At 38.4% G+C, this 13,662-nt stretch overlaps 2 protein-coding genes across 4 annotated transcripts; both read right to left on the reverse strand.

The window, feature by feature from the left end:
• Positions 1–1,155: 1,155 nt before the first annotated feature.
• LOC110885305 (heterodimeric geranylgeranyl pyrophosphate synthase small subunit, chloroplastic) lies at positions 1,156–5,827 on the reverse strand. Of its 3 annotated transcripts, none has more exons than XM_022132980.2 (3): positions 5,661–5,827; positions 3,794–4,170; positions 1,156–1,932 (listed from the first exon to the last, which is right to left on the reverse strand). In XM_022132980.2, the coding sequence occupies exons 2-3, from the start codon at positions 4,130–4,132 to the stop codon at positions 1,267–1,269; spliced, it is 1,005 nt and encodes a 334-aa protein (XP_021988672.1). In that variant the 5' UTR covers positions 4,133–4,170; positions 5,661–5,827; the 3' UTR covers positions 1,156–1,266. The 3 variants fall into 3 exon arrangements, with proteins under 3 accessions (XP_021988672.1, XP_021988673.1, XP_035834415.1); XM_022132981.2 differs by having other exon boundaries at positions 3,794–4,150; positions 5,661–5,786; XM_035978522.1 differs by lacking the exon at positions 5,661–5,827 and adding an exon at positions 4,306–4,382.
• A 433-nt stretch (positions 5,828–6,260) lies between these two features.
• Positions 6,261–11,484, reverse strand: LOC110882047. Its single transcript, XM_022130148.1, has 2 exons — positions 9,930–11,484; positions 6,261–9,823 (listed from the first exon to the last, which is right to left on the reverse strand). Exons 1-2 carry the CDS (start codon positions 11,482–11,484, stop codon positions 6,261–6,263), a joined length of 5,118 nt encoding a protein of 1,705 aa, XP_021985840.1.
• Between the last annotated feature and the right edge of the window lie 2,178 nt (positions 11,485–13,662).

Raw genomic sequence — 13,662 nt, forward strand, 5'->3', positions numbered from 1 at the left:
CCAACACCTAGCCCATTTGATTTTTTTTTGGGAACGGCATATTCATTAACAACTAAGGAGCCCATTTGATGTTTTAGTTGTCCTAGAAGCTATTGTCAAATACCAATTCTACTGTGAGAGTATGGGTATGATAAGAAAGAGGGAGGGGGGGTTACAAGTGTTCAATATATAAATTGGATTTGAAAAAACCAAAATTCAAACCAAATTTGGATTCAGTTTTTAGTTTTACAAGTTGCATTAGAGGCCAATTTGAATTTAGTCATTAGGAGCTAACATCTAAAGTTTTGGCGAATAGGCTAAAGTTAGTCTATCACTCATTAGCTCGGTGGTCTCTAAAGAGCAATCGGCCTTCCTTGCCGATCAAAATATATTATTAATGAGGTTTCCACGTGGGTTGAAATAACCAAAGCAAAAGGCTTTCTTTTCAAATTTGATTTTGAAAAGGCTTTTGACACGGTAAATTGAGGATGTATTGATGAGGTGTTGGCACAGATGAATTTCCCTACAGTATGAAGTGGACAAAACGGATATTTGCTTTGTCCCATTCTTCAGTACTTGTAACCAACCTTTGAATTCAATTACTCCTGAGGTATTCATCTAAGTGATCCCCTTACCCCTTTTATTTTCATTCTTGCCATGGAAGCATTCGCTAGTTTCGTCTCCTCGTCTTGTCAAGATGGTTTGATTGATGAGTTATCCTAATGGTTGGCCGATGTTGTCTCAACTAATTTTTGTGTATGATTTTATGTTAATGGGAGAATGATCTTCCAAAAATCTGCAAAATATATGGGCTGGGAATTGCAATGGGGAGGTTAACATGGTGGCCGAAAGTTGATCGCTTCCTTGAAGTATACCTCACTGTGAAAGTCAGTGGTAATATGAAGTTGGTTAGATGCTGGAGTTCGGTCATTGAGACGTTTACATCTCGCTCACCTATCTCTATGGAAAGCTTCAACACTTTCCATTCCATTGGAGCAATGAAGTGATCTTCTCAAATGCTCACGTGGTCCCTGCGAAGATGCTGCAAGAGATCAAGTCGCTTGGATGTCTAAGATTCCGTCCTTAAATTGGGACTCCTGGTGTAATTTCGGTTTTTTATAGTTTTGACCCGTACCAAATAAATTACCCGACCCACCCATCTTGACACATTCAATCTCAAGTCTCAACAGATAGAATTTGACATAAACAGATGATGCAAACCGCTTTTGAGTACATGATATACAGATCAAATTATGATTATTCAAAGTTACAATAGTTTGATAAGAATCAAACCTGATCAGAAAAGCTAAAACTTCTATCAGCGGCATAATCGACGAAACTGTATAACGGCAACACCTTCTCGCCATACTTTTCGAACCCTTCCAAAGCGTTTTTAGCTTCGGCTCTAAGATCCTCCGCTACTTTCATCGCCTTCTCAACGCCGTAAGCACCCACATAACTCTTTTCCTTCTTTTCTTCTGCATCTACTAATTTGGTTTTAGATGATTTCGCTTCCAACAAATCGTCAACCACTTGATACAAGATCCCGACTGCTCTCCCGTATCGTCTGAGCCGTTGGATCTCATCATCGTTAGCACCAGCTAGAAGTCCTCCACAAACCGCAGAGCATTCACCCATCTCACCGTACTTCTTTTCATGGATGAAGTCTATGGCGTTTGCTGGGCCCTCCAGGTCCACAAACTGACCAGCAGCCATGCCGGTGGAACCAACGGCTCGTGCGATTTCGTTTATGACACGAAGGAGTTGGGTTTCTGGGACGAGATTAGTTGGGGTGTGAGAGACAATGTGGCGGAACCCTAGCGGGAACAATGCGTCGCCAGCTAAGATGGCCATGTCCATCCCGAAGACGGTGTGGTTGGATGGTTGACCCCTTCGGGATGGGTCATCATCCATGCATGGCAAGTCGTCATGGATTAAAGAGGCAGCATGCACCTATAAAACACACATTCCAACTTAGGATATCAACTATATTTAGAAATAAAGCATAAGCATCAAATAACTAATCCTAGTTTGAGACCAAACGATTCAGTTCAGTTTTCGTGGTCTTGGGTTTAATCATCCGATCCGGTTTGAAACATGGAACCAACCCTTAACCTTTGTTGTTATATGTTTCTTTCATTTTTATAAGATATAGTTATGTATATGTATTATAATGAGCTCCATTATGCATAAAATTTAGGAAAATTGGTATTGAATAAACCAACCTTTAACCAGTTGGTAAATAATAATCCAGCCTATAGAATTGGTATACAATAATCCTACATATCAACATGTTGGTACTCAATGAACTTTCGTTAATTTTTTTTAACTGAAGTTAGTTTTTAAGTTTTATTTATTACACAAACAGTCCCTGTACTTGTAATTTACTAGTTTTAACTATTTTATAAACCTCAAATCGAGGAAAAGGAGGATTTTCGAGTGGTTTTTTTGTTTCATAAAATAGTTAAAACTAGTAAATTACAACTACAGGGACTGTTTGTGTAATAAATAAAACTTAAAAACTAACTTCAGTTAAAAAAAATTAACGGAAGTTCATTGAGTACCAACATATTAATAGGTAGGATTATTATATATCAATTCTGTAGGTTGGATTATTATTTACCAACTGGTTAAAGGTTGGTTTATTAAATACCAATTTTCCTAAAATTTATACCGAATAGATATTGATAAGCATGTCTCAATGGTATATTCAAATATACGAAAACGTTGTATCTTAAAAGTTATAAAAGAAAACCAATACATGTGTAAAATTAATTATAAAGATAAAAATAATAAAAAAATAAACAAAAATCAAGTATTGTGTGCAAGTAAAAGAACTAACCACATGTCCCAATAAAAAAGAAGAACTATTCACATAATCTTGCAATTGTTATATTATATTAAAACGATAATATATGTGTAAAATTAATTATAAAGATAAAAAATAATAAAAATAAACAAAAATCAAGTATTGTGTGTAAGTAAAAGAACTAACCACATGTCCCAATAGAAAGAACTATTCACATAATCTTGTAATTGTTATATTATTAATTAATAATAATATTAATGTTATATTATTAATATTAATAATATTAATGTTATATTATTAATAATATTAATTATTAATAATTATTAATATTAATATTAATATTAGAGTAAATTGCCATTTTAGTCCCAGATCTTTTGTCCAAATTGCCATTTTAGTCCAAATAGTTTTTTTTCTCCTCTACATCCTTGCCTTTTCCTTTTTTTTGCCATTTTGATCACATTGCCTAACTTAGTCTAAAAACCAGGTTATAATCAGGGGTATTTTTGGCATTAAATTATTATTGGTTTTTAAATTATGTTGTAAACTACCCATGGTTATCACTACACAACAGTTATGCAAAAAATACCCCTGGTTATTACCAGATTTTTAAACTGAGTTAGGCAATGTGATCAAAATGGCAAGAAAATGGAAAAGTCTGGGACCCAGAGGAGAAAAAAAAACTATTTGGACTAAAATGGCAATTTGGACCAAACCTCAGAGACTAAAATGACAATTTACTCTTAATATTAATTATAAACTATCTTCTATCATTTTAAAAAATCTGACACAAATTAATAATTAAAAAAATCAGTTAAAATCACCAAACAAACAAAACCGAACCGTTAAACTGCCAGCCGGTTCACCGACCCACCCAGCCCCGGCTGGTTTGGTTTGTCTTCTCTGAAACTGTAGTTAGCGGTCAAAACCATCCAAACCATACTGCGAACACACATACAGTTGCCGGTAGAAAAAAAAAAAGATGAAAGCATCTCAAGGGACTTATACCATCTCAAGGGCACAAGCGGTGGGGAAGGCAGCAAGGCGGTTACCACCAAGGAGCTCACAGGCGGCAACACACATAACAGGTGGTGCTCTTTTGGCTCCTTCTGCAAGAACAGAATAGCGCATGGATTCATATATCTGAGCTGGGTACTTAACAGGTATAGCTTCATCAAGTTTCTGGTTAATTTCTTCTCTCAGAGTTGACCAGTAAGTTTTAAGGTCAAAGTTTGCAGAAACTGATGATGTAGTCAAAGAACATCTGATACTTTGTCGAGTAACTGATAGTCTCTTCGGAAAATGTAAATAGGGACTTGAAGTTACAGCTGTTGCAAACAGCACCATTTTCTTCTCTCTCTGCTCCTGTTCGGTGTTACAGATTTCTGTTCATATGTTGAAAACTCAAGTTGATAAATTTGCATTGAACACATCCCGTGAAATGAACAGAAACAGAACATAATATACAGTCAATTAACGTATAGCATGATTCGTATAAGACCAAATATTGCATATGCTACCTGTAAACTTCCAAAGCATACTCACAATCTTAGTGCATGCATACCATTAGAAGAGTTCTAGGCTATTATGATTCAATCTACAGAGGCACACATCCACATATCATTAAAAGAAATCGGTATTAAACAACCAACCAATTATTTTTATTCATTTAAAGGCCAACAAATTAATTTTATTTATTTAAAGTTGTATCTTGAAACACCCTCTCTCAACTACCATAGTATCACTATACTTGAAACAACTAACTAAAAAGGACCAACATGAACAGGAAGAGATGAGGAACTTAAGGGGTCGTTTGGTTTATGGATTTCAAAGGAATTGGAAAACATTCCATCAAAATTCATGTTTGCTTGGTTTTTAATAAAAATGGAATTGGAAAATATTCTACTAAATTCCATCAAATAAAGGAATTTAACAATCCTTCCTATTTGAGAAAGAATTCTAAACTTTCCACTAAAATGTTTTTCAATTACCAAAATAACCTCGTATTTCCATTGTTAACTACCTCAAATAAGAGTAAATTACAAAAATCGTCTTTTACGTATGTCACTTATTGCAAACTGTGTCCTTTATCTTCAATAATTACAGAAAAAATACTCGATGTTTGCAAACCCTTGAAAGTTATGTCCTTTAGCCTTAACTCAGTTAATTTTTTGTGGTTAAATCTGACCAAATGGACCCCACATGAGGGTTTGCAAACATCGAGTACTTTTTCTGTAATTATTGAAGATAAAGGACACAGTTTGCAATAAGTGACATACGTAAAAGACGATTTTTGTAATTTACTCTTTATCAATTAATGAACCAAACACAATGCAATATTCTATTGGAGTTAATTCCAAGTCCATCAAATTCCAATTCCCTTTGTGAATTCCAATTTTTATAAAATAAAATAAAAAATTTATGCAAACCAAACTGACCCTAAGAGAAAGAAAACACACCTAACTATGAAGCCCTACAACTCAATTTGACACGCACCTTGTGATTAAGAAAAAAAAAAAAAAACCCAGAAACCGAATTGACAAAATTCGGGGATAATTGGCCTGATTCGAGATAGGCTAGATCTTCAAAACAAAATAGGACTTTTGATTAACAATAACTGAACGGACATTACAATGGAAAAACAAAGCAATTAAACACTAATCCTAATATGGTTACTAGCTAGAACTGATAAAAACTAGTTTCCCTGAATCGATTTCTCTTGAATTGAATAATCTCCAGGTTCCTATCAATAAACCTTACTCATCCTTTAAGAAAAGACATAACTGCAATATAATTGTGCAAAAGATCAAGGGGAACATGTAAAGAGCATAACCATGATTTCCACAAAACATTGAAAAGAATCTGAGATTCATACCTGATGTTGGAACGAGAAAATCCAAGACGAGAGCAACAATGGCGATGGGGTTGGGTTAACCGAAATGAGGTTGTTTTTTTCTACGAAAGATTGGGGTTAAATAATTGAAAGTTGGGCTGTTGTTTTTTGCTGACAATTGGGTCTTGTTCTCACGTCATTACTCGTGCACAAATCGGGTTGTTTTTTTTTTTTTTTTTTTTTTTTTTTTTTTTTTTTAACATAAAGTAAAAAAAAAAAATTGTAAACATCAATCTACAACCCGAGTTAAATGCATGATTGGTTCCTATGTTTTGCAGAAATTGCGGATTTGTCCGAACGTTTAAATAATTACTGAGTTAGTCCTAGTGATTGCAATTTTTGTATTCAGGTGGTCTTTTTTTTTTTTTTTTTTTTTTTTTTTTTGGTAAAGGGTTACCCCGGTGATTTTATATATCAACAAACCAAAACAAACCAAGTAGTGTAGAGAGTCTACACTAGTTCAATCATGAGGCATACCCCATGAAAGTAAACCAAAACAACCATAATCAAGCAACTACAAACCCAAAACAAAAACAACTAGCCGGACCACTAGGAAAAACAAAATACAATAAAAACAACTAGTCAGCCACCATCATCCAATAGCTCTTTGCCATGAACATCCCATTCGCTTAGAAGCCTGCGGACATTACCAGTATTCTTCAACCTCGCACCCATTAATTTGTATCGAACCAATTGTATAATATGAGCACCCACAGTCTCTGGAGGTCTTAGCTGATTTTTGAAAATCCTAGCATTTCGCTCCTGCCAAATAGTGTAAGCCGTAGCCGCAACCACCACTCTAGCAACATAATCCTTAGCTAGTTTAGATTTGGACCGAGTAATCAACCAGTCTACAATATCTGCCCATTTGGGTTGAACCGAATCCATTCCCACCTTTCGTTTCACTATATCCCAAACCTTTGTCGAATAATTACATTCAAAGAACAAATGGCTATGGGAGTCGTGATTAGCATAGCATAATAAACAACACATCATGTTCATATTTTTCCGACGAGACAAATCCCATTTTAGAATCTTATCTTGCGTAAGTAATTTACCTCGCATGATTAGCCACATGAGAAACGCATGCCGCGGTATACATTGGGCAAACCAGACTATAGTACTCCATACCACTTCCGTTTCCTTATACCGAATCGAGTCCCACACACACGATGTCGAAAAATCTGTCTTCTCATTACCATCTCGCCACATGACTCTGTCTAGTTTGTTTGGCATAATATGGACTTGATCAAGCTGATTTAAGACAGGGAATAAATCCCTCCAAGCGACCGGCCATTTCCACTCCCCGTTTAACTGGATTTGAGAAACAGAATCCTCAAGCCGAAACCCTGCATTAGCAATAGTTCTAGGCACGATGAAGTTCCCAAGCGGCCCTAGCTCGCACCAAGTGTCATACCAAGCCGAAGTCCTCGTACCATCTCCGATATCCGACCAAAAAAATTGTCTCATTTGCGCCCTAAGTTGGAGAAGTTTTCTCCAAGAATAGCAGCTATTCGAAACAACCTTTGAAATCCAGAAGTTTTTACCTCTTAACCTGTAGCTGTGCACCCACTCCACCCACAACGAATTTCGGTTTGTGATGATACTCCAAATATGCTTAGTCATTAGAGCTTTGTTTACATCACCTAGCCGCCGAATACCCAAACCACCTTCATACTTGGGAAGACAAACGACTTTCCAAGACACCTTCGCTTTACCTCTATGGAACGCAACATCTTGAGACCACAAAAAATTCCTCATCTTTGCTTCCAATTCATGAATGACTCTATTCGGCAAAAGAAAGACAGATGACCAGAAAATATGCATAGAAGACAAGACGGAAACAATGAGCTGCAATCTCCCAGCAAACGAGAGCAGTTTGTTACGCCAATGCTTGATTCGTTTGTCAAGGCTTTCCATCAAAACACTACAGTCTTTATAAACGAGCCCTGAAGAGATCAAGGGAACACCAAGATAACGCACAGGCAAGGATCCCTCCTTAAACGGCATAATGTTCAGAATAGCATTTTTTATATAACTTGGGACATTACAAAAGAATACCGTGCTTTTCTGGATACTGGGCACCAACCCCGACATTTTAGAAAAGTCAGTAAGAGACTTCATAATACACCTGGCCGAAGCAATTTCCCCTCTAGCAAACAAGAACAAATCATCAGCAAAACATAGGTTGATTATTTGCTGCTTCTCACATTTATTATGAAATTTAAATGAAGAGTCGATCCTGATCATATGATGCAGAATGCCCGTGAGAACCTCCATCACCAAAGTAAAAAGATACGGGGAGAGAGGATCACCCTGACGAAGCCCCCGGCTACCTTTAAAATACCCATGAACATTACCGTTTACGCAAACAGAGTACGAAACAGTAGAGACACACACCATGATCCAATTGACCATCTTGTTATTGAAACCAAAGCCAAGCAGGATATTTTTAAGGAACTTCCAATCAACTGTATCATAAGCCTTTTGGATATCAACTTTAAACGCACATCTTGGCGGACCAGAATTTCTATGATAATTGTGCATCAATTCTTGGGTTAACAGAATATTGTCAGAAATCTTCCTACCTGGAACAAACGCAGACTGGTTGATGCTGACAATATTATTCAAGGCCCCCTTCACTCTCTCCGCCAGAATCTTGGTAATGCATTTATAAATGACATTACAGCATGCTATCGGCCTGAAATCAGTGACAACCGATGGGGACGGAACCTTAGGCACTAGCACGATAAGAGTATGGTTTAACTCTCGGAGAAGATTTCCCGTGTCAAAAAAATCGATAATAGCCCTTGAGACATCATTACCAACAATGTGCCACGCACTCTTGAAAAACGCTGCCGTAAAGCCGTCAGGACCAGGAGCCTTGTCAATACCAATAGAGAACATGGCTTTCTTAACCTCATCTTCAGTAACCTGTCTACACATATAACTAGCAATATTCGGATCCAATACATTAGTAAATAAATCCGGGGCCGGATTCAGAGAAGTATCGCCCCTACAACCCAAAAACTTTTCATAATGATCAACGACAGCCTGATACACCTGATTACCCTCATGGATAACACCCCCAGTATCACGGATCACATCTATACGGCTCTGATGATTTTTGCTTTTAAGTGATGAGTGGAAAAAAGCCGTGTTCATATCCCCAGCTCGTAACCAGTCTACCTTGGATTTCTGTTTCAGAAAACGCTCCTCATCCAATAAAGCTTCTTTGTATTCAGCACTTAAAGTAGTTTCCTCAACCCGAAGACTCTCAGAATCCGGATGCTTGTCAATAGAATTCTGAATGACATCAAGCTTCTCGCGGAGAGCCTCAACTTTTTTATGCAAGTTACCTTGCTTAAATAACAGTGCACGGAGAGGCTTCTTAAGAAGCCGAAGACGTTTAACAACACGGAACTGGTGCACTCCATTTATTCTAGTATCCCACACCCTCTTCACTATATCGCCAAATTCAGGTTTAAAAACAAGAAAGTTAGCGAATTTAAATGACCGATGTTTCAAGATGTCAGCATCTGGAAGCTTTAAGACACACGGGCAATGATCCGAAAGACGATATGGTTGGAAAAAAGCAACAGCATTCGGAAAATTGGTAACGAAAGAGGTATTACCAAGAATTCTATCAATCTTCTTAAGCAGCCCAATTCCCTTTTTCGGCTTTTGACTCCAAGTGAAGTGAAGACCGGTTCGATTAATATCCAGCATTTCGAGGTCATCTACACACTCTTGGAACTCTATCATACTACGAGTCACCGAAGAAGCCCCCATCGATTTATCCTCTAGATTTAACGCTGAGTTGAAATCTCCCATAATAACCCATGGATTATTGCCAACAAAACTTTTGTGCATAGAGAGATGGTGCCATAGCTCCCTTCGGGTCACATAATAATTAGCCGCATAAACAACCGAACAAAACGCTACCTTGTTATCTTTCTTAAAAAATAGTTGTAAATGAACAACCTGATCAGTCTGAGACAGCACCATAACATCAAAGACAGCTGGATTCCAACCTATAATGATCCTAGTGCCCTTGCTACATCGAGCTCCATTAGATGTCCAATCCCATGAGCGAAAAACAGAACGGCACACTTGACTCAGTCTACTAACATCAACATGCGACTCTAAAATTGCACACAAACTCAAACTATAGTCTTTAACAGCTTGTCGAACCTCCGTTTGTTTCAGAGGGCGGTTCAACCCCCTTACATTCCATGATGCAAGACTAACCATTATTAACCGCTGAAAAAGGAGTGCTTGCCCCTTGTTTAGTTACTGGTTTACTCGCGTCGTTAACCAGAAACTCATCCGTCTCGTTGTATATTTCCTGGACCTCATCATCATCCACATCATCTTTCGTATCCCCTTGTCCGCTTCCACCAGCTTCATGGTCATTACTCGGATCATTTAACACATCAAAAGGGTTTCTTGTGAAGAAACTCGAAGATGGGGCTGATTTATTAGGCTCTCCACTGGTTTTTAACCCAACCGGACGGTACTCGAATCTCTGTTTTTGTTTGTTGACCGGAAACCCGGTCCTCTTTGCCGCTTTCCTAGCTTCCACATCCCTGAATCCATCTTTGTCTACCACTGGTTTTTTCGAATTCCCTTTAGAATTAGGAGCTTTATGAGCTTTTGGAATATTGGCCGGAGCCTTCGTAACCTGCGTGACTTGCTTCGGACAATCCCCATCGTTATGCCCAAAGACCTTGCAAAGAGAGCATCGGTGTGGGCACCATTCATATTCCACGTACATCTTTTCCTTAACAAACCCATCCCCTTCCAAATCTGGAACAGCAATCACAATCTCCTCCTTGTATTCATTATCTGCCGAGATTTCAACTAGAGCTCTCGCAAAGCTGCTCCGACCCCACGAATCTAAACACATTGAGGTAGTATAAGAATCTAAAGCTATTGGTTTACCAATGGCTGTTGCAATCATACTTAAACCATCCTCTGTATAAGCCGCAAGAGGAACCTCGTGAATTTTAACCCAAAGTTGCACCGACTTCACTTCCTTCTTTTCCAGTTTCGAGGATGGAGACCATACATTAAGAAAAATCGGTTGTGAACGAATGATCCAAGGACCTCCTTTCATTGCATTCATCATACCATTCTCATCTGCAAATTTAAAGAAGAAGAAACCACTGGCATTCATCATAGACTTTTGGAGGCCAAATTTCTTCCAGTTGTTCCTCACGAAATACTCAACTACCGGGTAAGCAACACGATCACCAAGAAAGTATCCATATAACGTATTAGCAAGCTTATCTTTGACAACCCTAACAGATTCTTTCGGCAAAACTACATCACAGCCCTCCTGCTCTACCAGACTTGCAAGTGTTCGGAAATTAACCTTTCTAGCACTAGACGCCCCAATGGAATCCGCATACGATACCGGAGTCTTACCTGGGTCCCTACGAACATTCTGACTTCCTTGCACACCAAGTTGATCACCCAAGACATCCATATCTGCCGTGCTAGAACCGAATACTCCACTAGGGTTTAAGTTCGATACTCCACTAGGGTTTGCATGGGGTGCATTCATCGCCTCCACGTTAATCCCTCCACATGCAGTATTCAATTCGACCGGTTTAGAGATCTCCAACAACCCATCAAGAACCGAATGATTGTTGGTAGAGTAAATACCACGCCTAGGGAACATATTGTTACCCTCAATGTTCGTCACCCGCAAACCTATACCACGAATTGGAGGTGTTTTGTCTTCCGTCCCTGGAGTGCCTCCACCCTCCATCGTACCGTTTCCATCACTCCTACCCTCCATGCACACGTAACACCAAACAAAAACTCAGATTCAGCCACCAACCAACGAAAACAGAAAAACCCTAATCCTGAAACCCTAGTGCCGAAATCAAAATCCTTAACCCATTAATCCAGTGTATCAATCTAGCTAAATTAAACTCAGTTAACCGCGACCAATAACACCCAGATTAATCAGTCTGGACCTCAACAACAGCAACTATGGCGGCGATTATAGAAAGAAACGAAAAAACCCTACTTAACAGATCGATTACTATTGCTAACTAGTTCGTTATAGAGATTGGATGAACAATCCCTAATCACAGACTGTTATACAAACGAATCTCAATGAAAATTAGGGTTCATGATGCGCAAGAAATCGCCCAGGAGAGAGGGAGGGTTTACTACATTTGGAAAACTTCGCGTACATATTCAGGTGGTCTTCATCACTAACTTATGTTAAGTTTCTTAGTTAGGTAGTGGTATCAATTTTAAAAAAATAAATAAAACACATGGCCCCACCCTTCATCTTCTTCTTCCTCCTCCTTCTTCTCTCTCTGTTTCTCCCGGTCTCTCTCTCAAAAACCCAGTAACTAAAACACCACTCGTTCACAGAACCACTGTAATTCAAACACTAATCCACTGTTACCACGTTCCGTTTCTCTATACATCCACCTGAAAATCCGTACACAATTGTCCAATAAACATCACCAGAATCACAGCCTCTCAGATCAACGATTCTACACTAATTCGATTCAGATCAAATTTGTTCAGATCTAACGGTTGTGATGAAGATACCGATTCGATTCAGGGAGCTTTCGTTTCGACTTCCGTCCGTAACAAAGACACCGATTCGATTCAGGTAGCTTCCAATTCGACTTCTGATTCATCAACCGCCGCTGTACGGAAGCAACAATGTGTTCAAGATCAGCGGAGTTGTTTAAACCGTAAGCTTGGTGGTCGTTCGTTTCTCCAACGTGGTGACTGTTTCCATTAAATCTTAAAATGAGGTGGAGGTGGTGGGTTAAATGTGACAGTCGGGGTAGTGGTGGTTGGTTTAAGGTGGCGGTGGAGGTGGTGGTGGTGGGTTGAAGGTGGGGGTAAAGGTGGTGGGTTGATGGTGGAGGTGGCTGTAATGTTTTCGGAAAGAGGGGGGAGAAAGAAGAATATGGTGGACCCATGTTTATAATCTTTTTATTTTTTTAATTGCCCAGGGGTAATCTAGTCATTTTACATACACTTAACTGAGAAAGTTAATAGAGGTTAGTGGTGTGCGTTAGGTGTGATATGTTTTTATTAATATTTTGTGCACCCGTCGTGAGCGTAGTATAGTGTTGGTAAGATACCGAGGTCGTCTAAGGACACTAGAGTTTTTAATACCGGTTTATCCTCAACGTCTAATCGATCTAAATTTTTGAGAAAAGTTTTGAAACATAAAAATAAAACTAAAAATCAAAAGATAAATAAAAATAAAAACAGATAGACAAGATAGAATCACTTGGATCCAACTCGTTTTTAATGTATCCATTGATGATTTTCGCACTTTAGGACTTTTTAAGAGATTCTCTTAGTTATAGTAGTATGCCCCTCTTTTGAAGGTGATATTACCCTCAACCCAGTGGCTTGAGTCAGCAGGGATACAATCCCACAGGGTCGGAATATTGAAAGACAATTAAGTAAGTTATTAATGCGAAAAGTGGTAGGCATCTCTTTTGAAGGTGACGTTACCCTTGGCTAAGTGGTTTGAGTCAGCAAGGATACAATCCCAAGAAGCCAGTTTAAAGTATTAATAGTAGTTTACAAATGAGGGGTTCAAGCTATTCGCACCCCCGCCATCCAATACCGTTGGGCATTGAAGGAGGTCCTAGTAAGCTTGATCCAGGTCCTCGCAGGATCTATATAATGAACGAGACAAGAACTTTACCAAACCATCCCCTTAACCCCCTTCCAGGTAGTTAACGCACTTTATATAGACCGTAAAGACACGAATGATGACATCATTTACTTTATATAGACAGTAAAGTAACATCAAGACATCATGAAGAAATGGTAAAGAAAATTCACCTTCAACATAAGAAACTAGTTATTAAAGTCATTAATACAAACCCAAATAAAAAGTGCCGAAGGATTAAAAATCAAAAGTAATACATTAAAAACTTGTCTTCACCAAGTGATGTAAGAGGCTTAGCCAAACATGGCCTTT

Source organism: Helianthus annuus, chromosome 10, assembly GCF_002127325.2.
Source record: "Helianthus annuus cultivar XRQ/B chromosome 10, HanXRQr2.0-SUNRISE, whole genome shotgun sequence".
Classification (NCBI taxonomy): domain Eukaryota; kingdom Viridiplantae; phylum Streptophyta; class Magnoliopsida; order Asterales; family Asteraceae; genus Helianthus; species Helianthus annuus.